This window comes from Dufourea novaeangliae, unplaced genomic scaffold, assembly GCF_001272555.1.
Source record: "Dufourea novaeangliae isolate 0120121106 unplaced genomic scaffold, ASM127255v1 scaffold8, whole genome shotgun sequence".
NCBI lineage: Eukaryota > Metazoa > Arthropoda > Insecta > Hymenoptera > Halictidae > Dufourea > Dufourea novaeangliae.
The window spans coordinates 2,642,560-2,669,041 of NW_015373923.1; the positions used below are offsets into that span (position 1 = coordinate 2,642,560).

General features: G+C 40.4%; 1 protein-coding gene across 3 annotated transcripts in view; it reads right to left on the reverse strand.

The window, feature by feature from the left end:
• LOC107195017 (sodium/calcium exchanger 1) overlaps positions 1-26,482 on the reverse strand; it is a 124,102-nt gene that overhangs the window by 59,138 nt on the left and 38,482 nt on the right. For all 3 annotated transcript variants that reach the window (XM_015584766.1, XM_015584765.1, XM_015584764.1), the window contains exon 3: positions 26,159-26,250. In XM_015584766.1, coding sequence (XP_015440252.1) covers positions 26,159-26,250 — 92 coding nt within the window. The remainder of the gene's footprint in view (positions 1-26,158; positions 26,251-26,482) is intronic.

Genomic DNA, 26,482 nt, shown 5'->3' on the forward strand with positions numbered 1-26,482 from the left:
TCCCCTCATTTTCTTTTTAATCGCGCCCGTTTAATGAGAAACTGCGAGGAAAATTCGAGGGGACTGGAGCTTCTTTCGAATTTCACAAAATGAATGTTAGAAAATGATCTAGAAATTGCGAAAACTCCAACAAGATTTATAATACAACGTGGAGATCAGAGTATAGGTGAATCACGAAATTTTAGGAACTTCGTTGAGCTTCACAGAAAATTATGGTAAACAAAAGATGAATTATATTTAAGTGTACGCAACTTTCGTAAATCGAATTTGACAAAATGAATCTCAGGAAATTATCTAGAAATGCGGGAAACTCTAACAAGATTTATAATACAACGTGAAGATCAGAGTATAGGTGAATCACGAAATTTTAGGAACTTCGTTGAGCTTCACAGAAAATTATGTTAAACAAAAGTTGAACTATATTTAAGTGTACGCAACTTTCGTAAATCGAATCTTCTTGCCTTTTTTCGAGGATATGAATGGTACTATTTATTTTTTGAACAAAAGTACAGCATTTTAAAAATATTTCTTACTAGTACGAATCGTAAGAAATCAACGTTTACAAAAGTCTTACAAAAAAGACATAAAACGTACAAAAAGTGAACATAAGTTATTTCTATTTTTTCTGTGACATATCATTGAATTTCTAATGATTCGTACTAACAAAAAGTTCTTAAAAAGAAGGTAACATTCATATCCCCGAAAAGAATCTGCTTTACAGAAATTGTGCGCTTTCAAACGTAGTTCAACTTTGGTCTAACATAAATTTCCGTTCAGTTCGAGGAAGTTCCCGAAATTTAATGGCGACACTTACGTGGGCCACCCTGTATACGCACGTTTAAGATCTTCCGAATCGGTCAGTCGAAAGGATCTGAAATCGATTCGGAGCGTTACTTAAGAACCAACCGAAGAAAAATGAAATCCGTTCGGAAACGAAAGAAACGGATTTAAGTGGTCGAGATCAACGAAGTCGCCGACGTATTAAGGAGACGTTCTCCGAGCGTAACTGGAAGAACGATTTGTCGCCGCTGAGAGATTAATAACAAAGGGCGTAGGGCCGAAGATAGGGAGGAGATCGATTCGGTGGATCAAGGGATTTATCGTCTTTGAAGCCCTTCGTCGCTGCGACTCGCGCAGGCAGGCAGAGGGTAAACTTCGAGAGGAAAATTCGACGGGAAGCTAGTTTCTCGGCCAAGGCTTTTGTGAATACGCACGGTTTCCTCCGCGGCCCTTTGAGCCCGTTTAAAGGGTTACGGTGGTAGCTTTAGGGACTTTGAATAACCCCTGGCGTTGGAGCGCCCCTAAATGGATTATGAGATTTAACGCTCGTGAGATTCGTATACCGATCTTTCTGTTCGGCCGAACTGCGAAGGCTGTCGAAAAAAACATGGCCAGAGAGTTTTTTTTCCACGTCGAAGTGTTCTTTGCTCTTTGGGGATTTGCGAAGAATTCGTCGGAAGGTTCTACGACGATATACTGGGTGGGGCAATAACTATGTCCACTTTGAATATTGCCGTTATTTGTAATAATATGAAAAAATGTTATATACGAAAGTTACACGGTATAGAGGGGGGCATATTGTGACACAAACATTTTCTGCCTGGGTGAAGGCATAGAGGGGATTACAAGGTCATCTTTATTTTTTTTTAATGGAATGCTATGTTTTTTTCATCGCGACGTGATAGCCGGTGTTGAGAAGACTTCAGCGAGCTATCATTGAAGGTCATGCAAGGTCAAATGTGGTAGTAAAATAAACTTTCTTACATTACAGGAGATGCTCGAAGTGGTGACCGTTTGCGTCAATACAAAGTTGCAATGTTCGTATCGCTGCATCACGTGCATGTCTTATCGTTTCTGAACTTATTCTAGCACATGCTGCAATTATCCGTTGTTTCGTATTTTCTGGTGTAGCGAGTACTTCTTGATAAACAGCATTTTGCAATTCTCCACAGAGAAAAAAATCTAATAGGGTTAAATCTGGAGAACGAGGTGGCCAAGAAATTAATCCTCCACGTCCTATCCATTTATTTGGGTAAAGTTCGTTCAGTGCATCCCTTACTCTCCGAGCATAATCTGCTGGACAACCGTCGTGCTGTGACCACATCATTTGACGAACGTTCAGTGGTACAGTTTCTAATAAAGTCCCCTATGAAATAATACAACATGTGTTGGAATAAGTTCAGAAACGATAAGACCTGCACGTGATGCAGCGTACAACCGAATATAATACCGGTATTTTACGTTTCGGTAGAAAGGTGCAAGGTATAAGGGCGCTTGCTCGTGTAAACGCATTACCCGCGAAACCCAACCGCGTACCCTGGGCTAATTAGTTGGAACGGTGCCGGCGCGGCGTCGCGAAGACGGGAGGGAGGCCTCGCTGTGAATACACGTTCCCACCTCGTTCGCATTCAATTACACTTGCAGCGCCCACGGAGCACGCTAAACGCGATGCACTTTTCGCTGGATCTGATTAATTGCGCCGTGGATCGCCAGTTCGATCAGATATCATCGATTTCTGTGCTAATTCGTGTAGCTTGAATAGTCGTCCGATATCAAAACACTTTGAATCGAGAGCTTGGAATTGTCGCGAGGACTCGAGATTTCGTTTGAAAATGATAGTTTAAAATTGGGACTGATCTACTGGTATTTTAGTAACTACTGACAGAGATGGGCAAACTCATTATCTAGATAAAGAGTTTCGAATAACGAATAAATGATAGAGAAAGGTATTGCGCCATTTTTAATTGTTTAAACGTGGAAATTTTTATTTCGATAAAAAAATAATACTACTTTATGAATGAATCGACATTCGTCGAACAATTGTTTAATCTCATTAACTGTGTACAGCTCAGAACGACACCATTAGATAACGTAATGATCTTTGTCACTAGTATTAGACCAGACTTAAAGCTTCCTTTTTAATTGAAACACATTTAGTTTGAATAAATGTAAAAGTGAAGGTGGTCTCGGCTCTTCGAAAACCGAGGATTCCTGGGGAGAGAACAATTAAGCACGCCCGGGCAGAATTGCTCGGAAGTTGTTGAAACTTTCGGACCGCGGAGGATCCTTTCGGAAACAGTTTTCGGAGTTTCACGGTTTAGACAAGCTAGACTCGCGAGTGCAAACCGTAGGTACACGAATACGCCCAGCGTCACTGGCTCCCCTGTGTTCGAAACGGGATTCTTCGGAGATTGGAATAGTCGAGTCGTCAGGTGAGATAATCCTATTCCGAAGAGACAATAACCGTGAGTTTGATTCTTTTTCTGTATCGTTTTAAACGTTCCACATCTTGGAAAGCCAGAAGAGTAGATCTACCTTACATCAATATTGACAGCATCATTTTATCCTCAACTTTGATCTTCATCTTTTGACAGTAGTATTTTTTTTTTTTGATGTTTTAACACGTTGACTGCCAGCTACGAGATAACTCATAGCAGAAACATTGCAAACATGCTGGATTATTTAAATACCTCTACAAAATTTTGACCTAAGATTAATATCACATTGTAATTTAAAACAAGACAAGCAATCTCTATTAATCAAACGCATATACTTTCAAAGATTTATGACGTATCCATCACTTCTGCAGCCTTCTTTCTGTCACCACATTCGTCTCGAACGATTCTATCGGACGAACATGAATTTATTAACAATAATCGCAACCCCCTGTCTCACCACCCAGAGAGATCCATCATCGTTAACGTTACCCTCTCGTTCGCAACGGTTCTCTTTCTCTCTAGTCGATCGTTAAACTCGAAACGAGCATCGCGATTCGTTATTCAGCGAATCGAGTCTCTTAGCTGAACGGAGGATGAATAAACGAGAGGACCAACGACGGTAGATCGGAGGATCTTCTCTCGTAAAATTAGCGTCGCGAGCGCAGCACTGCCAGGCTAAGAATAACTTTTTAATAGGCGTGCTTTAATGGATGATGAATAAGAAAACAAGCCGTTAAGGCCGACCTCCACGGAGATCGAAACCGTCGTCATTTCTCGTCTTGGAGAACACCAAAGGGAATATTCTTGCGTGTGCCAATGGGCGAGGACGGTTTCTAGGAATGATTTAATCGAGTCCTATGTCGGTCGACGTGGATCGATTCGATCTTAATTAAACACCTGCGATCCCGTGATGGAGTTTGCACGACGAGCTTCTTCTTTTGATCTTGCTGGCGGAAACGAATCCGTGGTTCGAGCTTCGCAGAGGCGAACATGCACAAAAAACAGACGCAGCGAACATGCACAAAAAAACAGACGCAGCGATCACGCAGCGACCGATGGTTTTATTCATTCCGTATCCGATTATATACAGGGTGTCCTACGCGAGAAGCCGTAGCGTTAAAAGATTTTATTAGGGAAAATTAAATGGTTTCGAGGTCTGACCTATTTTTTGTAAATGGATCATATTGTACTTTTTTGTAAATGGATTTATAAATATATTCTACGGGAAATCGGACACTTTTTGTAGCACCATATTTTGTTGAAATTTGGATATTTTGTTGTCTTTAGCGATATATAAACGTATCTTGAAAGATTTTTGAAAATTTAAAAAATGATTGATTTTATAGCTGTTTGAAATTTAACGCTGCTTGTCGCGTAGGACACCCTGTATATACACACCCCTCCCCCTCTAGGTTCCAGATTATTCATTTCACCTTTTGCACGCGCAATGTGGAGTTCGGATGCTTTTCAGGGGTCCCCTTTGACGCAGGTCGGCGCGATCCACGAAATGGACTTTTCATATCTTCGACATCCGTCGAATCCTCCCCTCCCTTCGTTTTCGAACATGTTCACCCATGCTAGCTCCCGCGTATATATTTCATCGACTGACTAGTATCACAAAATTTTCCATCGAACTTCCTCGCTTCTATCTACGTATATGTATATATACAGGGTGTAACAAATATGTTGGATGACTCTGAAATGGAAGACTCGTGAGGTTATTTGAAACAAGTTTTTCCTTACGAAAAATATTATCCGAGGCTTTGTTAACGAGATATTAACGAAAAACCCCGACCAATGAGAGGTCCAATCTGCCAATCGAGTTCCCGCGGTAACTGATCGCCGAGATCTCGCGCTCCGATTGGTCGGGATTTTTCGTTAATATCTCGTTAACGAAGCCTCGGATAACATTTTTGCTGAGGAAAAACTTGTTTCAAATTACCTCACGAGTCTCCCATTTCAGGGTCCTCCAATATTTTTGTTACACCCTGTATATATATATATATACGTAGACAGAAGCGAGGAAGTTCGATGGAAAATTTTGTGATACTAGTCAGTCGATGAAATATACAGGGTGTAACAAATATGTTGGATGACCCTGAAATGGGAGACTCGTGAGATTATTTGAAAACAGTTTTTCCTTACGAAAAATATTATCCGAGGCTTTGTTAACGAGATATTAACGAAAACCCCCGACCAATCGGAGCGCGAGATCTCGGCGATCAGTTACCGCGGGATCTCGATTGGCAGATTCGACCTCTGATTGGTCGGGGTTTTTCGTAAATATCTCGTTAACAAAGCCTCGGATAATATTTTTCGTAAGGAAAAACTGTTTTCAAATAATCTCACGAGTCTCCCATTTCAGGGTCCTCCAATATTTTTGTTACACCCTGTATATATATATATATACGTAGACAGAAGCGAGGAAGTTCGATGGAAAATTTTGTGATACTAGTCAGTCGATGAAATATACAGGGTGTAACAAATATGTTGGATGACCCTGAAATGGGAGACTCGTGAGATTATTTGAAAACAGTTTTTCCTTACGAAAAATATTATCCGAGGCTTTGTTAACGAGATATTAACGAAAACCCCCGACCAATCGGAGCGCGAGATCTCGGCGATCAGTTACCGCGGGATCTCGATTGGCAGATTCGACCTCTGATTGGTCGGGGTTTTTCGTAAATATCTCGTTAACAAAGCCTCGGATAATATTTTTCGTAAGGAAAAACTGTTTTCAAATAATCTCACGAGTCTCCCATTTCAGGGTCCTCCAATATTTTTGTTACACCCTGTATATATATATATATACGTAGACAGAAGCGAGGAAGTTCGATGGAAAATTTTGTGATACTAGTCAGTCGATGAAATATACAGGGTGTAACAAATATGTTGGATGACCCTGAAATGGGAGACTCGTGAGATTATTTGAAAACAGTTTTTCCTTACGAAAAATATTATCCGAGGCTTTGTTAACGAGATATTAACGAAAACCCCCGACCAATCGGAGCGCGAGATCTCGGCGATCAGTTACCGCGGGATCTCGATTGGCAGATTCGACCTCTGATTGGTCGGGGTTTTTCGTAAATATCTCGTTAACAAAGCCTCGGATAATATTTTTCGTAAGGAAAAACTGTTTTCAAATAATCTCACGAGTCTCCCATTTCAGGGTCCTCCAATATTTTTGTTACACCCTGTATATATATATATATACGTAGACAGAAGCGAGGAAGTTCGATGGAAAATTTTGTGATACTAGTCAGTCGATGAAATATACAGGGTGTAACAAATATGTTGGATGACCCTGAAATGGGAGACTCGTGAGATTATTTGAAAACAGTTTTTCCTTACGAAAAATATTATCCGAGGCTTTGTTAACGAGATATTAACGAAAACCCCCGACCAATCGGAGCGCGAGATCTCGGCGATCAGTTACCGCGGGATCTCGATTGGCAGATTCGACCTCTGATTGGTCGGGGTTTTTCGTAAATATCTCGTTAACAAAGCCTCGGATAATATTTTTCGTAAGGAAAAACTGTTTTCAAATAATCTCACGAGTCTCCCATTTCAGGGTCCTCCAATATTTTTGTTACACCCTGTATATATATATATATACGTAGACAGAAGCGAGGAAGTTCGATGGAAAATTTTGTGATACTAGTCAGTCGATGAAATATACAGGGTGTAACAAATATGTTGGATGACCCTGAAATGGGAGACTCGTGAGATTATTTGAAAACAGTTTTTCCTTACGAAAAATATTATCCGAGGCTTTGTTAACGAGATATTAACGAAAACCCCCGACCAATCGGAGCGCGAGATCTCGGCGATCAGTTACCGCGGGATCTCGATTGGCAGATTCGACCTCTGATTGGTCGGGGTTTTTCGTTAATATCTCGTTAACGAAGCCTCGGATAACATTTTTGCTGAGGAAAAACTTGTTTTAAATCACCTAACGAGTCTTCCATTTCAGGGTCCTCCAATATTTTTGTTACACCCTGTATATTTCATCGACTGACTAGTATCACCAAGTTTTCCATCGAACTTCCTCGCTTCTGTCTATATATACATGTATATATGTATGTATGTACAGGTTCCGAACGGTCGTGGCTGTTTGTCGAGCAGGATCATCCCCGAATGCTTCTAATGCCAGGCTGAGCCGGGTGTTATCACATTCTGTTTACCCGCGTCCGTACACAACCGTCGCGAAAATTCCTGAACAACGTAATTTCGAAGTTCCTCGCTCCGAGGCACGTAGACCAGCGAGTATGTGTGTGTATGTACGTGGCAACTGAAATTGCTCCTCGGACTTTTACCCAGGAAGATGGAGGAGGCATGGAGAGGCAGCCACCGGATGCTAGACGCCGCAAGTCGAGGCCATCTCCGTAGATCAGTCAGCTGCTTCGATCGTAACTCCGTTCGGTTTTAACGCTGATCCCGTAACGTTTATCAGCTGCGTCGCTCCCAGGTATATCTAGGTAGTATTCTTCGTCCGAAAATTTCTGAATACCCGTTTCCTTTCGGCCACCGAACCGATCGAGACGAAATCACCGGCTGAGAGCAGTAAAGGGGAACGATCGAAGATCATGTATAGGATGCTTCCGAAAGAATGGTACAGACAGAGCAGGAGGTTATTCTGCGTGGAAAAATATTTCGAAAATGTAGAATGAAACTTTTTCGTACGATGCTTCGTTTACAGGATAATCGAATTTGAATAGGAGGCTTTGAGAACCGTCTGATCTATTACGTTCTGTTTCTACTTATCGCCAGAACGAATACTGACGCGGTTTACAGGGATCTTCAAATTGAATGAAAAAATTTGATTGCATACTTTTGATTTGTTTCTGCAGAACAAGTCACCTCCTGCTGGTTGCAATTACCATTCTTTTGGCTGCACCCTGTATACACGAAAGAGTTTTAAAATCTCCAGGAACATCTCTAAAACCATCCACGAATTTTTAATTACCCATCGCGGGGAATCAACTGTTATTTCGTTGGAAACTTCCAGTTGAATTGTTCGTGGTAATTTCTCCCCCCCCCCCTGCATTCTTTCGATTCGTATCACCGGGAAAAGTTTAAACGGCAACGTTAATGAAACGTCCCGCGGACGTTAATTCGACCACGAAGCACGCCATCAGTTCCAATTGTCTCTCGCGGCAAGAAGACCGCGCGCGCGGCGAAACTTCCCGGAGAATTTTCCCGGATCGAGTTTCCCGGGGACACCAGAAATGTGAGGAAGCTACCGAGCTACCACCTTGATCGTGAAATATACTGTGGGCTTATACGACCCTCCGTATTTCAACGTCGTCCCGACAACCCTCACTTCCACCCAACTCTTATCGTTACGAATTCAATAAATAATTTCCGGGGGCAAAAACGTCGATCTACATTATATGTTAGGGTGGTGCTTATTTAATAAGAAAAAAAAAACAATTTTTTTTTGCAATTTTTCACAGGGCTCCATGTCAATGTGTTCACCCTTGTGAGTAAGCCAGATAGCACCTGACACCCAACGACGCCTTGAAGACGACTTAAAGGCGCCTTAGACCTAAAATAGCCATAAAATGGACGACTTTAAGGCGTCATGTGCTATTTAAAATTTTTTTCAGTTAAATATTAGGGGCTGCTATCACCCATTGATTTTTATGTTTTTCCTTTTAAGACGAAGAATATAATTTTCTTTTCAACATACTATGATTTTTTAATAGGAATATATCTACGAAATAAATTTGTGATCCGACGATTTTTAAGAACAATTAATTCACGTTTAGAAAAAATCTATTGTGGAAATAATATCAGTGGGATAATAAAGTTGATTTCTTGTTTTGAACTAAATAGTAATATTTACATAAAATCGTTGATACCTACATTTCATGGAATGTTTTATATTTCTCATAAATTGTTAATTGAAGAAAGTAAGATTCTGAAAAAATCGAACGCTCGAAATTTTTTGTTGGTGCAAATTCACGCCAGTGTGCCTATTATGGGGTTAAACTATTCGTCGCACTTTTATTACGCGTTTCATGCGACAAATCCGAAAAACAGCATCCGTTAAGTCGCCTGGGAGCAGCCGCGAGGCGGCTTTAATCGATTCCAGGATCCAATTTACCCAATTCTCGCGCTCGAAAACGCGGTTCTGGTTCGAGCAATTACGCGCGTAGCAATATTTATACAGCATTATCTCTCGACCCAACCCCCCCCCCCTCCCCTTTGAATTCTCGCTTTTAATTTCCACACGGAACCGATGAGATTAAACGACGCGAAAGAGAGAAAGAGAGAACAGTCGCGTGTCGTTCGACCCCGTTGCTCGTTCCAAATTGAAATTTCGACGATTCGCCCTCGAATCCACTCGTTTCGATTTATTAATTCTCGAAATACGATACATATACCGTCGACGGTTATAACGAGACCACCAATCACGCCGTGGCAACGTTTCAGAGTGTACTAAACATTTTTTCGAACTTTAACAGGTTCACAGCCAAATCACCCAAATACAGGTGACACGTATATTGCAAAGAGGCTGAATTATTTAAATACCGTTACAACATTTTTGCGTGAAATTAATATTGAAATGTGATTTAACGTCATTTACGAATCAGGCAGTTGGCAATCGTATAGGCCAGATCTTAACTCGTGTGTACTTTTAGTTGAGGGTATTAATTAGAAAAATCGCATCTTTCGCACTAAAACAAACACTTGTATAGAAACTGAAACCGGCCTTTCGGTGCCGAAATTTCATCGATTAAACTAGAGTAAGATATTCCTCGTGTTCTAGAATCGTTTGAGGCAAAAATTAGCCATATAATTACCAATAATACCACTGGTAAATTTTCAATTCTTCTATCATAAAAACCAGTTTGATGAAATAAATTTCAAAAACAAAATCTTTCGAATGCAACCCCGTTCCTTCAAACGTTATTGCAATTTTAAATCTGGAATAACCTTCGGTACATCTTGTATTCCCAAGTTAACTCGATTAATAATCCGAGCCTTTGAAGGTCCACGAGGATCGTGCAAAGCCAAGTTTCTCGATCCAGGTGACGTTCGAGGCCACTGGAACGGACTTCGTCTGCCGAGAAATCAATTAACCCGTCTGATGAAAAATAAACAACCGTCGTCGACTAATTGCGCTCGAGATACTTTTACGTAGAGAAACCTAGTGGATTTATAGGGGGACTTGATGTATTTCTACCTGTTTCTTTTTCTCCACGTCCAGCTACGAAGAAGCTGGTCTTGGGGGGAATTCGATCGCATGTACAAGCACGTGCACCGTATTTCTCAAAGGCTTTGGAGCCGTTAGTTGCGCCGTTCGAGACAGAAAAGAGGACAGCGAAGTCCTCCGTCGACCGAACGGGGAACAGTTTAAACGTTGTCGGACGGGATCTAAGCTTCGTGACTCGCATCCGACCGCCTTGTCTTTCATCGTTTCGCCCGAGGAATCGCGATCGAGCGGTCGACGGTCGTGAATCCTTGAACGTAATCCTGGGAATTCATTGGACAGAGATTTCCCATTGATGCTTGCGTTCTCGTTAGTAATATTAGCCAGATGCTTTGATTTCTTTTCGCTGAAGACGAATTTCGACTTACACGGAAAGAACACCAACTGGTCGACTTTCATTTTAACGAGGTTTTTTTACGATAGTGTACAGATTTCTAATAATATACAGGGTTCGGTAATTAAATTGACAGGTGGAAATATCATAAAAACAAAGCGTTTTACAAGAAAGTATTTTAGATAAAAGTGGTTGATTTATTTTTAATCTGGTAGACGGTTTGAAGGTCAACTTTTTTTAAATTACAAAAAAAAAAAACATTTCAGACAAAAGTTGTTTATTTTTCTGCGTGGATTAATGATCTGTTAAAAGAAGTATAGACATCAATTTTAAAAAACGAGGTTGACCTTGAAATGACCTTGAAAACGTTCACCAGATTAAAAGTAAATAATTTAATTCTCTTTCCCCTTTAAAACCACACAACTTTTGTCTAAAATACTTTTTTATAAAATGCTTTGTTTCCATGATATTTCCATGATATTTCCATGTACGAACTTAAATGCCACACCCAGTAAATATGAAATATTACCTGTAATTACGACCTCGAATTCACGGGATATATCCTTTAAAGGTCCAAGTTACTCGAAGTTTGCTCCCTGAATTTGATACCTCCCACCCCGAACGCCTCGTGCCATTTAATCCCAGCGAGTTCCGTAGCGTCGCAACGAGCCAGAGAAAGAGACCAGTAGTTGAAGCTTAATTCGTTAATACCCGCGGAAAGTTAGTCGTCCGTTCGCGAGAACCGTTGACCAACTGTTTCCACCGCGAACGTTACCGTTTTTGTCCAATCCACGCCGCGAAAGCCAAGCGAGTAACAATGGACGGAAGAAGTTTGGAAAGCACTCTCTCTCTCTCTCCCCTACCACTCGGTTATTATTCCAAGCTCGATTGAAACGACTATGGATGGGAGCTTGATTTTATAACGGTGATTCATCGACCGATCAATGAGCAGACGACAGTCTCGCCGGGACGACAGGGAGGAACTTCGTTCCGATCGTGGTTAGAAGGAATGGCTCGAGGAACTTTCTTCGAGGAACTTCCCATTAACATTTCGAAATGGATTTGATGGGCGTTAAATCATCTGGCTCGCGGTTTATAATGCTAGAAAGGAGACAGGACCATGAATCGCTGCTCTCGTTCCGGGCGGCAATCAATTCGATTGAATTTCCAACGACGCTTTAATTAATCCCGGCCATCGCTGTCCGAGAAGACAGAAATTTTCCCCACCCTCTGTGCGGCCCGACAAATGAGTTCTGACGATACAATTCAGTCGATCGTTCAATTGAGCTTTTCCTTTGCTCTTAATAAATTCTTCGAAGGTCGCCACGGGTACAACCACGACTCCCACCTTTAATCTGTTTGCCATTTACGATAGAAAAAATCGTCGTCAGGCTTATTTCACCGTTACATTTTATTCGTGAATTAGCCTGCCTTTAACCCTTAGACTACTAGCAGTTTTCAAGGAGAAAGTTGAATGGTTCAATGGGGCTTACACGGTGCCAAATAAATTTTTGTTTTTATGTCATTTTTTTTTTTTTTTTTAGAGATATCAAGGTCATCTTCATTTGTTAAAATGGAACCACCCTTTTTTCCGTGACCTTGAATAATTATAGTCACTGAATTCCTAATGAAGAGGACTATCATTGTAGGTGTTTAAAGAAAGGTGATTCCATTTTAAAAAATGAAGGTCTTCTTCAATCTTCCTTTCATCGCAATAAAACAGAACTGTATTAAATATTTCACAACATACCATTCTACAGATAATATTATTAATTTCCTTATTCAATCAACCAATTTGTACGACCTACTTAAACGAATAAACTTATTTCCCAGTTATTATCAATTTTTCTTTCACCACTTAGACCTACTGAGGCATAACATTCCACTGTAAAATATTAATAGGATTATATATCCCATTATCAATTTTACGCTTGACCAATTTCTTTCATCATACTTAAATGTATTATATCCCATACTTCAAATTCATCGTTTAAAAAATAATTCATCTCGAAAGGGTGACCAAAGTATATTTCCTCTGCTCCCTTCTGTTCACATTCGTTCGATACTAAACGCCAAATTATCGCCGGGGTATTGGAATTTTCACGATGTCGAATACGTAAAAAAGAAAAAGAAGCTGGATTCTCCATTATTTTCCCAGAACCAGACGCAACCCGCAAGAATATTTTACGGGGCATTCGAAAAGAAAGAAAAACGGGGGAAAAAAAGGAAATTTCGAAGCGGCTGCGGTTGATCGTATCCCTGTGAAAAATAGCCAGTCTTCCCCGAGGTCTCGCCCGCTGGAACGAACTTTCCCTCCTGGGTTCTTTAATTAAACCGTGCTTATCGAGACCGGCAAAGTTCGCCGCGGAAAATCATCCTTCCGAACCGGAAGCCCCCCGTAATTACCTAGATCGGATCACGATTGGGGTCTGTGTTCTATTTTTTTTTTCTTTTTTTTTTCGCTCGGACGAAACGATCTCCAGGCTTTCCAGAGGGATACTGGCCACCAAAGTTTCGCCCGTGATCGACGCGACGTTTCCCCGCCATCGATAACGATGGCTAGCCTCGTTTCTTTCGTGATCACTAGGCTACCTCGTAAACGAGCGAAGTCACATCCTCGAGGTGATTAACTCGACCATTGAAATTCACTCGCAGAAACAATTAATTTCGTGGGCAATTAAATCAGGGCTTGAAAATTATTATAATATCGAATTAACTATCGACTGACCAAAAATTGGCATTGAAAATTTTGAACGAATTGAGGTCATTAATATGTTGTTATTTACATCGTGTTCGTAAAAGGGATAGCTTGTTGAATATATGCAAATTGATAAATTAACGAACTTCTTCAATTGTATATTGCAATTCAAGTTGCGAGGAATCTCAGATAATAAACTGTTACGACATTTAAAAATTTTGATAAGAACTAACGTACTGATAAGAATTCTTGGCCTTAGCTAGCTCATTAACCCTTTAAACATTGACTCCGTAATACTAGAGATGGGTAAATTCGTTATTTAGATAAAAAATTTCGAAAAAAGTACCTCGCCATTTTTAACACGTTGAATGCTGTGGGGGTCACCGGTGACCCCCACTCTAGGGGGCCTACTAACGTTTTGATAAGAATTTACGTACCAGTTATTTTGACTGGTTTGGTAGTTCCAGTGTTAATGGAAAAAACGGCACATACCCCAAAACGCTGTTCCAACAAAATCGACTCGAAAGCTTCATCCTAAGTGATTCGAAGTTGCCAGTGGCTGTTTAACCAGCACAAAGTATCTCAAAGATCAATTTCAAGCCACCTGCAATCTCCCCGTAAACATCCACATTGATCCCCCTCGCGTAAACTTTCAACGACCACCACGAGATGACAAATACTAGAACTGGTGTAATTTCTTGTCAAACTCAATGGGTAAATAAAACAATGGGTAAATTAAATTGATAATTAAAAAAATAACCTATCCATCCTTCGTTGCGAAACGAGTAAATTCGAACTTACCGATTACCAGGGCAGAATATGGCAAAGGGGCGGCAGAGGCCCGTAATCCAGATAAGAGGGCCATTTTCCAGGGATAGAATTTCTCCATTAAAAAAAGAGACCGCAGCTTTCGCTAGGCGGGCACGACCTTCGCCCGAGAATCGTGCGTTCTCTGGTCGTCTCTGTGTGTAAAGCTCTGCGAAGCGTGCATCGTTAAAATGTGGGTCGCCGCGAGAAATAGAGAGGCAGAGCGGAAAGGGACGATCTATTATCCGGAAAGAATCTGGGGGGAAGGTAGAACGACGACTAGCGAAACGAAACCGATTCCCTTCCCTCTCGGTTGGAACGTGGTTAAGGCTCCCCCACCAGTTAGGTAATTATACCGAGCCACTCGTCCTTCCTTCTTCCGTTTGCCCCACTTTTTCGAAGGTTCCCGTCCCCAAGGATCCAACGCGTCGAATCGTTTCCTCGCGTTTTAAACGTCCCCTCCTCGAATTGGCCCGCGGAGATTAATGGAACGTCCGTGAGTGGAGAGAAAAAGGGGGAATCGAGGGGAAAATTTTACTATCTCTCTCTGCTTCGTGACCGACGATTCTGATATCACCTCTTTTACGAGTAGACTCGAGCAACTCCTCGATTTTTATTTATTTGGGTAATCTGTAAAAGGATCATCTACACACGGACGCTGTATATAGTATCTTCTGGCATGCAAGACTCGTAACTTTGAAAAAAAAAAAAAAAAAAATGAAAACAAATGCGTATAAGTTAATATAATACAGGGTGTCTCCCCCAATTTTGACATCTTGATTTTTTCGCTATTGTTACACGTAGCAAAAAATGCTTCAGCGGAGGCTTGAATGGTATCGAGTGGAGCATATTCTGATGTTATTAGTTTTTTCGTGAGTAGACGCGTAAAGGTCATATAAAGGTCAACTTTGTTTTTTTAAATGGAACGAGGTATTTTTTAATACATTAATCGATGCAGCTGGACGTTCGTTATAAAAAAAGTACGAACCTATGTATGTCGAAAAGTTAGTAGTTCAGGAGATATCTCAATTTAAATAATTCTAAAGTGTCTACTCATTCGAGAAGAAGTATTGTGTTATTGTGGAAATTGAAATTTCCACGGTTATGCTATTAACACGTTGACTGCCGCAGAATTTTCGTACATTTCAGCCACATCGTCGAAGTGACATTTTCTTTACAGAGTGTACAAGAATAAAATATTATATAAAATTATTAAATTCAACTATGTTGTCATACTTTTGGCATTTAGTTTGTAGAAGTTTACCGATTTATGGTCCAATATTAATAATATCGAAAAGTATACTCCCTAGAGTGGGGGTCACCGGTGACCCCCGCAGCATTCAACGTGTTAAAAATGGCGAGGTACTTTTTTCGAAATTTTTTATCTAAATAACGAATTTACCCATCTCTAGTATTACGGAGTCAATGTTTAAAGGGTTAATGAGCTAGCTAAGGCCAAGAATAAATAAATTTCTATCTGAAAATTTGTTGGTCGTGCTACTAGTCCTAGAGATTGTTCATCAATGCGTTCGAATCTGAATGTGAATTTCACGCGGTCGCTCGAGTTACAAAGACAGACGGATAAACTTTCCTTGGCGGAGATACATCGATCCGTCTTCGACGGTTCTCGGCCGAGTAGGGGATTTCACTTTCGCCCGTCTATCACACGACACATTCCATCAATGTCGCGGCGACCTACAGCCTCCTCCTCCTCGCGGCTGCGTTCTGCCCCCACGTGGGGACGTAATGACGTGACGATCAATCGCACGTCATACCTGCGGCGTGCATTATTAATATCGGCGAATCGCGGGGGGGGGGGGCCAGACCTCGACGAGTCGTCACCGATCCCAGAATGCCTCTTTAATAGAGTGAACACGGGGGTTTATTAATAATCATAGCCGACGTTACAATGACGTTCCGATCTCTATTTGGAATTCCACGCGAGCTGTCGTGGATAATTCACGCCCACCCGTGTAAAAATCTTGAATGAACGTGTAATATACAGCTGTTTCGATCGTGATATGAAAAATAGTGTACATTTCTGATCGAAGAGATGTAGAATGAATCTAATCGTCGAATTAGGGACAATGTCATAATTATTGCCAGTGACTGTAATAATGTGAAAAAAATAACGTATTCACGGTGAACCACGAATCGTGATCTGTAGAGATTACTCTGTTATTAGCTGTCCGATAGAAAATGTTTTTATCAGGTATAGCACGGTTTGAAGAAAGCTTCGACGTAATTATAGCAAATTTTTTGTCAGCTCTATTTTTTCATAATTTTTCAGTGTCACCATGGTTGCCCGCACATGGGTTAAAAATTAATGTTTTGAAAATAATTTTACTATTCAATCTGTGTATATTGTACAAAATAAATTGTTGAATAATATATGATTTACTTTAATTCTTGAGGTGGCAGTTATAGGAACACCGAGATTGCTCGGAGATTTTAATTAATTATTGATTAACTATTTAATCTGTAAAACTTAACGATCTCTAAAATGATTAACTGAACTGATCCTCCAATCTTAAGGTAGCAGTAATCAGGACAAATACCCTACGAACTCGTGTCGCTTCGATTCGTCGTTTCACGATCAGCTGCGCTAAAATTGCTCGCGTATTTAATCCACAGAAGCTAATGACCCTGCATACAGATAAGCCATTCACAAGACTAACATGTTTATATTAAAAATCCTCGAGATAATGCCCTGCTTCCGCTTGCAACATTATCGCAGTAGAATTCGATCGTTATCGGTCAGACAGTTTCCATTCATCCAATCCCTCCGTTGCACGCGAGTCATAAAACTAGATAAAGCGTTGAAAAAGACGGAGTTTCCTTTCGTAACCTCGTTCGCCTACAATTACCACTGTTTACAGACTTCTGATCTATCGAGCACAGTTATCACCGTAGAAAACGAACGACAACGTCGATCAGTTGCTTTCAATCTGCAAGGTTAGAGATAAGAAGTTAAAAAAAAAAAAAGTTCTTCGTTAACTGCCATTTTCCTGGGTCATTTGCCAGGGCCTCGAGACACCAGTGGCATTAATTAAACGTTTATCTTTACGGTGGTCAATTATCGCGATACCAGCCCCCTGAGAGACCAGTAGGTCACGTGGCGACACGCGATATCGCAAGAATTTCAAAGTCATCAATATTTACTTCCAGAGTTCGTTCACGTCGAGCACAGCCTTGCTGACTTCTGTTACAGTTTACACCGAGAGTTCCTTGATCTTATTTTCTTCTCGTAATGATTCACACTCGAGATACACACTCTCCTGTGTAGGAGCTGGATCATTCGTTTCCTGGTCGATCCCTCTCGACCCGTGTTCGACAAACGACAGTCTTATATTGGCTTCCAGTGTGTAACCTCAGCAGGACGGCTCCACGCTAACGAGCTCAGAACTGAACGTGAACTCCCCCCTATGAATACTGATGTAATCCAAATCATTGAACGTCGATCCTTTAAGATCTGTCTGGTCTGTTTGGGAGATTCTGAACTGTCGGAACTAAACTCCGAGCTTAATAATTTCCTTGTTCCCTTTCTTCTATTCCAAACGATCCCACCTCTTCCTAGAATACCAAATTCTTGGTATAAGAAGATTGACTCTTGGACACTTTTCTGAACTCTTGTAACTAAACTTTGACTTAGACCATTTCTTTAGTCTTTGAATTCTTTTCCAAGAGACCTCTCTTCTATCTAGCCTAGAACCCTAAGTTCTTAGTACTGCAAGACATAACCCTTTTTTTCTAAACTCTTACAACTAACGTCTGACATAAATCATTTCCTTATTAAACGATCTCTTTTCTTTCTAGCCTAGAACCCTAATCTCTTGGTAGAACAAAATTTTAACCCTTCGACCCTTTTCTAAACTGTCACAACCTCTGTCCTAAATCATTTCGTAATTCTCTTCCTCTGTTTCCAAACGATCTCTCCTCTTTTTAGAACTCTAAGCTCTTGATACAGGAAAATTTTAACCCTTCGACCCTTTTCTACACTATCACAACCTCTGTCCTAAATCATTTCGTAATTCTCTTCCTCTGTTTCCAAACGATCTCTCCTCTTTTTAGAACTCTAAGCTCTTGATACAGGAAAATTTTAACCCTTCGACCCTTTTCTACACTATCACAACCTCTGTCCTAAATCATTTCGTAATTCTCTTCCTCTGTTTCCAAACGATCTCTCCTCTTTTTAGAACTCTAAGCTCTTGATACAGGAAAATTTTAACCCTTCGACCCTTTTCTAAACTCTCACAACCTCTGTCCTAAATCATTTCCTAATTCTCTTTCTCGATTCCCAAACGATCTCTCCTCTTCCTAGAACTCTAAGCTTTTGGTACAGCAAAATTTTAACTATTCGACACTTTTCTGAAACTCTCGTGACCAGCCTCAGACGTAAATCATTTCCTCTTCAATCTCTTCTTTTTCGCGTCTAAAGCTCTCGTGTGACAGCAATCTTTCAATATAATTCTTCGACTCTTCCAGGAAGTGATTATTTCGGCCCATTCATGCCAAGATAGTAAGAATCGCATAGTTTGCTCAATCGTACTACACGTCGCCGACCTTGCTCGAATTATCTTTATTGCGGCTGGTCGCGTTATCGTTGATTCCTTTCCTCCGTGCCCGTTCGTTCATCGGATCAAGAAGCTCGCGAACTCGTTATCGCGAGCTTATCTCTTCAGCGCGAAATGCCAGCTCACGCAAGAACTGACTCTGTTTTTCGTCTGATCGCTGACCTTTCACGTACATAATTGACCTTTCGCGTATATAATTGCCCTTCCGTGTTGGTGGCGCCATTAAAGATTGCGTTCGCGTCGTGGAATGCGGACGTTCTCCTCGATCGAGTTCACTACTCTTGATAGCAGCATGTATCGTCAGCATTCTGAATCGTTCTCTGCCAACGAACGTTCATTCTTGAAGATTTTACTGGTCGAGAACACGCAGAGGTTATCGATAATCTCTGATCCAAGTCCAAATCACCAATGATCGTTCCTAGCGATGGTCAATATTAAGTTATATATAAGTTTAATTCACTACAACACTTTAGGTTATTTAATTCGCCTCAGGAAGAATGTATTAACTATGTAAAACTCTGAAGAACTAACCTGGGGACCAGAAAGAATGTTGGCCAACATTCATAAATAATAAACAATCAGATAATTGCAAATTATCGTAATATGACGTTTCGAAACGAATCTGTATTTCCTCGTTTATTTTGACATCCTCGAAAGAGAACTTCGTAGAACAATTGTCTACGCCTATTTTACTACTTTAGGGAGAATATCTGGAACATGTATTGCCAATCGGCAGTACAAGGTTCCATTAAATGACATCCAAATATTCGAGAAACAGAGTTACTGTCGTAGAAAAAACCGTTACGAAGTTATAGTGATCACGGCAGATCACTTTTTGTGAAGAAACATCCAGGAGATCGCTCACCATTTATTTACAAATAAATAATTTGTAAATAAAAATATTACCTTATAATCTAGAAACTGCAATCTTCGAAACGCGAACACATTTTTGGAAAAAGGTCTTATAGTTTTTGAGAAAAAAATTCCCAAAAAACATTCTTTCTTCGACCTCCTGACTGAGCACGACCCTTTAATGTAAAAAAGAGACCACTACGTTTCATTCCATTTCATTTACACAATTCTGACACGATTAACTCCAACCGACCGTGTGTCATCGCCAGATGCGGTCAATTACCGACGTTGTTATCGTCGCGATTGGCGGTTCCTGCGTTATCGTTTCTCGTAACTCGAGAATGTCGCTCCTCGTCTTATCTACCCACGCGGAGAGCGTCGGTGCTGGCCAGTTTGCTCGATGGCCGGACACGACGGTGCGACCTAATCGCTCAGGCAACGTAGACGGATCGTCGACGAGGGACCTCGAAACGATCAACGACGAGGGGACGTGTAAATAAAGAACACACTTTACCCACCACGTTTACAGAATTGAACACCACCTTATCCACAGTTTATATAGAGCCAATTTGGTGCTGATCGAGCGATGGTTAGCTGACGATTTGTTGTCTGTTGATACAGTAAATCATCGATGAGTGTTCGAAGGCATCTGGACAAGGAGAGGTTCCTAGGTGGTGACACTGACTTTTTAACACGTTGACTGCCAACTACGAGACAACTCGTATTTGAAACATTGCAAAGAGGCTGGATTATTTAAATACCATTACAATACTCTTCTGGAAAATTAATATCACAGTATAATTTAAAACAAGACAATCTACGTCTATTGACTAAACGCATACATTTTCGACTATTTATGACTTAAGAAAACGAAATAAAGTGTGACCTTTTTCACTGTGGCAGTCAATGTGTTAATCAGGTTTATCAAAACGACGGAACTTGGAATTCTGAAGCCAATAATATTTGTTTGAACCAGGGACTCCTGCCGAGACGTAAAATACCGGTATTTAATGATTAATATATTTGATAATTTTAAGGTTTAACTCTTTGAAGCGCAGGATTTTACAATAACATGAATACCTAGTTGCACATACATATTTTTGTATGAAATGTGTCAAAATATTCTACTTGAATTATGTTTTATTTTTCGTAATTCCACGATTTAAAGGTGGTATGAATAACGTCCCGCTATGCGAGTTGGGTACAAAAAAAAAAAAGGTGGTACATTTTTTATACCACCGAGCCTGAAAGAGTTAAGGCACGTGAATAATGGAAACAAGGTATTGTAAACGTCGACGAACCCGATGGTCACCAGTGAACGATCATTCGCCAAACGCGATTACCAGCGACGAAAGAATGACGCGCACATCCACGCCTCTGAAAACAAATCAAATTTCGCGGATCACGCGGCGTCGCGGGGGCTGGAAGCCTGACGCAGCGTGGAAGTTTTCCAGGGACTTCGTGAAAGGTCGCGGACCAGCCGACGATCTAATACAGATAGAAACTAACTACACGGTCGACTAAAGTTAAATCGTGAAAGTACAATCGTCCCCTAATTACTTGTAAAAAAATATTCCCCCTGCAAGCGAAAAGAATTTTATCGTAAAGCCTTGCATTGTTTCAACCACCTTTGATCTAATCGCAGCCCATTTAACCTTCTTGGAAGTTTTTTGTCAAGTGTGATTCGACATCAACTTCGTTCACAGGTACAATCAACACTTTTAAATTGCTAGTTTAAATATGTATTATATTTAACAATATTTTTTCAACTAGATAAACAATTCCAAATTCGACCGTCCCCTCCCGATGTCTTTAGATGTATTATGCAAACTCTTCTAGACTATAAAATCTAAAAAAAAAAAAGGTACAATCAAATTGTATTTGGTTCCTCTTTATCTACTAAAATTACCTGATTTTCCAGTGAAAACTATTTAGAAATTCCAGAAATGTATCTCAGCAAAAGTTCCAGTCAATATAATTATTAAAACAATTTGTTTAAATTGATTCCTATCAACCAACTGTTTTTTGAAATATATTTCAAGTAAAACATGTAAAATAGCAGAGACTTATTGGACAGAAAATTGAAAAAGAATTAGAAGTTCAAAGAGGTGAAACGCCTCTCAAATTCTCTCTCTTCCGGAGAATTCTTAATCGACCTCGATTCCCGCTCAACTCTCCCAAGCTAACAGTCGACTAATTAACCGATTAATTAGCCCTCTGGTCGAGGCGGTGATTCACTCGGGATGTGAGGAGGGGAGGCGATCGACCAACGCGTCTACGACTTCGAAACTCGATACTAAACTGCCTCCCGCCATTTCCCTGTTTATCTTCGGTCCGAAACTCTGATCGTCTCGTGAATTCTCTATACAGCTTCCATCGAGTCTTCCAGCGGTTAAAAGGTCCGTGAAGAGACTCGACTAAAAAACACTCGAGACAAGTTTTGTTGAGATTTACACGATCTTACCAGAAAAGGCACGAAAGTGTCCCCCTCCGATTTTGATGAAACTTCGTATGTCTGTTAAGCAGTCAAAAATAAGGGATACGTATTTTTTTTTATCGGTTGAAACGCAACTTTAACTCTTTAGGGTTAGGTGGGATAAAAACTGTCCATCCAAAGTTTCGATCCGAAATTTTTTTGTTATAAACAAATTATATTTTGGACAATTTATTAGTACCATATTATTCTACATAAAAAAAAAAAACGAAAACCTCGTCCATTAGAAGTTTTCATGTATCTCCTCTGGTTTTCGAGATAGTACTTTCGGGTCGAAACTTCGAGGGGTGGTTCCACCCCTTAAAGTCGCGTTTCAGCTGATAAAAAAAAATACGTATCCCGTATTTTTGACTGGTTAACAGACATACGAAGTTTCATAAAAATCGGGAGAGACATTTCCGTGCCTTCCCTTGTTAGTTCACCTCAAAGTAGAAGAACAGATGTTAGAAATTTCCCGAAAAACGACGACGACGGCGACGGTCTCGCGGGTGTAAATACGTTGTCAAAATTGTCTGGGCCACCGTTCACGGAACGATAGGAAAGGAAGCGTGATTATACACGGAGAAATGTATGCTAATGCATATGCATGAGCACGCCGGCGGAGCCACGCGTTACTGGAACCCCCGAGTATGCAAATCCCCCACGGACCCAGCGGCAACGAGAGGTAAGTGGACTCTGAAACGGAATCGAATAGCGTGTTTCTTGCGGCAGAAGCTGGGTGGGAGAGAAAGGGAATGTTAGGACACAGAATTAGGTTTGTATTTCTTTCGAACTGACCGTGAGGACCATTGGAATTTGACAAGGGATCTTCTTAGGTCCTTAGAGTCTTCTTTCTCTAATTTGTATACAGACTCCTCTCGATTATTGTCTCGAACTCGGGTCAGGACAATAATCAAGTAGGGAGAAATGCTTCAGACGTTCGTAAATTCGTTTTTTACCTGAACCTCGGCAACAAAGTATGCGCGTTGAGAGATTCCACGCCCAACCCCCAGTGGTGGGGATAACGCCTGGACAATAATCGTGTAGAACAAGACGAACGATAATCGAGAGTTACTTTTGTTACTAATTTTATATTGTGAATAATAATCACCTAAACAAATGTACTGTCTTATTACGATACTGTCCCTAGAGAAAAAACTGTCACGTTTAAGATGTTAAATACGGCTTCGAATGGCGTTCACGGCAATAATTACAAAGCAACGCTGATTTCAACATACTCCCGCAATTACCAGCTCGAATTTACTTGCGAGTAGCGTCTACTGCTAGCCACGGTAGGTCGATTTTGTTACGCGATCTCTCGCTGAACTTACGTCCATCCGCGTCAGATCCAGTTGCGTTATAATGCATAGAGCAGTTGTGTAATTAAAATCAATCTTGTCGAGTCGCCGGCGAATAATAAAACGGAAAACCAGACCGATCATTTTCTCTGGTCTCTTCACGTGTCGCGTTTTTCCCATTTTTCTTCCGCGATCGATAACCCCGTAATCACTCGTCCCGAGTGGGCCCGTTATTTATGGTTTTTGCCAGGAAAACAATCGAACGGGATCAAATAAATACCGCGACGTTCCGATTTATTTATCGGCGAACGGCCTGGGACTCAATCGGATCTCCGCGATTTTTAAGAATTGCATTCGGAACATACACAGGGTGTTCGAAAAAATAAAGGATTTAAGACTTTGGGGGTCTTATAGTGTTCACCAAGTGGAGTGAAAAATGTTTAATCGACGTATAGGTGATGAAATAAATCTTTTTAATGGAAAGTCAAGTTTTATATTTACTAACGTTCGATGCAAATGGATCACGTCGCAGGATATTGAATGTAAAGAGAATAATTGTTTCAGAAGTTACATTAGACTACGAATTATTATTACATTAAACTACGGAATATTGAAGGAATATTTTAAAATCTATCGAACTATTATCCGCTGGTGTAAGTTAGTAAATCAGTAAATAGGTCGTAGAAAATGGATAACATAGTAATTTAGTTGATCGAATAAGAAAATTAATTGTAATACTACGAATGGTAGAGTGTAAAACATTTAATACAATTTTATACTGAAATTGTAAAAACAAACTTCTGTATTTTTCATTAAAAGGATCGATTTCAGGACCTGTTATCGATCATAATTATGATTAGGCATTATTTTACTCATTTCAATTAGTACTATACGCATCTAAAGTCTTAGACCCTTTCTTTTCGAACACCCTGTATATCGATTAAGAAGCGACGATGGCAATGAGTTATCGGCCACGATTACCCCCAATTTTCTGCCGATCATTTTTTCCGTGAATGGGCCGTTTAACGGCAACTGTCGCTTCGACGAAGAACAAAGGACCCTGGCGACTGTTCGTCGATCGGATCGTCGCGCTCATTAAGGTCGAGGCCCCAAGCAATTGGTCCAATTCGATTCATAGCGATTTATCCTTTGAGAAATCATTGAAGATTAAATTTGTAAGATTTCCAATTGTTTCAGATAGCAACCATCAAATTCCTATAACAGACGGTCGACTAAATGAAAGAAAGAAATCGTAAGTGAAAATGGGTCAATATGGTCAGACACGTTCCTGTTAAATTGCAATTCTAAATAACGAAACATCGCGATAATTTTGTTTACAAAGGATAAGATAATGTAATTCCTGCGATCGTTAAAATTATCAGGCAACATTAATCGTTCCGACCCTGCTGAAACGTCGGAAGTTAAAGAACAGTCCGTGATTATTCCCAATGCAAAAAATGGGGGAAATTAAAAAGTTGGCAGGTCTTTCCGTCCTTTCAGTGGAACGAACGCCGACGAAGCGCGATTTTTTTCACCCCGCAGGCCGGTCAACGCTAAAACGAAGATAAAAGGAGACGAGCGATTAAAGAGATTCTCGTGAAATTCTACCAATTTTGTCGCGACTCCGTCATTGTTTAACGAGACTTTTATTAACCCTTTCGTTCCTACTGTAGCCAAAAGGCTACTTATTTTAAATTACGAAATTAAATATCAGTATTTTCCCAGTAAAGTAACACATTATTTTCCTTTGTTTTGTTTTTTCTGGTGGAATTCAAGTGTTGAGCATTGTTAGCCATACAATAGGAACTCATAAAACTCTAATCTATTTGAAATATTTAAAGAGAGTTCATCGATCAAAGGTAAGTAAAATGGATTCTATTACGTAGCCTTGTAATGACAACTATTATTGGTATATTATAATAATTTACTATGACTTCGAATATTAATAACAATAATTTATTTCGTAATTGTGATAGAAGTGAGAAAAGATATCAAATGGAAACGAATGAAAAAAAGCCACTAAACGCTTTCAAAATGTTCAAATAATGTAGCATAGACAGAAATGCAAAGAAAAATCATTTAGGAACGAAAGGGTTAATTTTCAAGAATTATTATAATTCGCTTGCAGAACGTTACTTAAATCCTGTTGCCCTTCGATATTCCAATTATTTCGCAATACTCGGGTCTCGCGCGACCCATTAAACAGGGATTCGAAACTCGAGCCCTTTTTCCTAACCGTAGGAAAATTAAATTCGCTTATCCGTTCGAAGCTGCAACGCCTCGAAAACTCGCCGTTGCCCGGAAAATTTCTGTCCTCACGCCACGGTTGGAAAGTATCCTTTCCTCGTTTCCGGGGGAGTTTCCATCGGTAGCGGAAGAAAATAGGGAATGGGTGGTAGTTCGATCCACACTCTGGGATATCGTAGGAGAACCCTTTCACGCCCACGGATTTTCCTTGTGTTTTTTTAATTTCTTTTCCTTCGTTCTGGCTTCTATATTTTATTGGCAGGGAGAGATTACGGGCAGAGTGGAAATCTGCGTGAAGTCTTTCGTATCCGTTTTCGATTCGACCGTAAAAAGAAGTTTTTCGTACGAACTCTCTCCCTCTGCGTGTCAGGTGAATGAGAGAAAAAAAGTCGATAGTTTCTGAAGCGGATTACGCGAATTAGAAAGCTCAGTGCTCACCTCCTTGCAGCTGCGGTTCACCGAGTTCGACATAGAAGAGCGCATCCTTCTCGTACGAATCCTCCTCGATTATCGACAGATTGATCACCTTTCTGCAACAGAAAACATTCAGTGTTGTTAATTCAAATTTAAATTATAAAAAAAAAAATGTATGTATCTGTACATATGCAGGGTGTCCCAAAATAGGTGCAAGTCCTTGAAAGGGCTGGTTCCTGGGGTGATTTGAAACAATTTTTTCCTTGGCGAAAAAGTTCTCCGAGACTTTGTTAACGGGATATTAACGAATAACCCCGACCAATCGCGAGTCTGCCTGCTCAGCTCAGA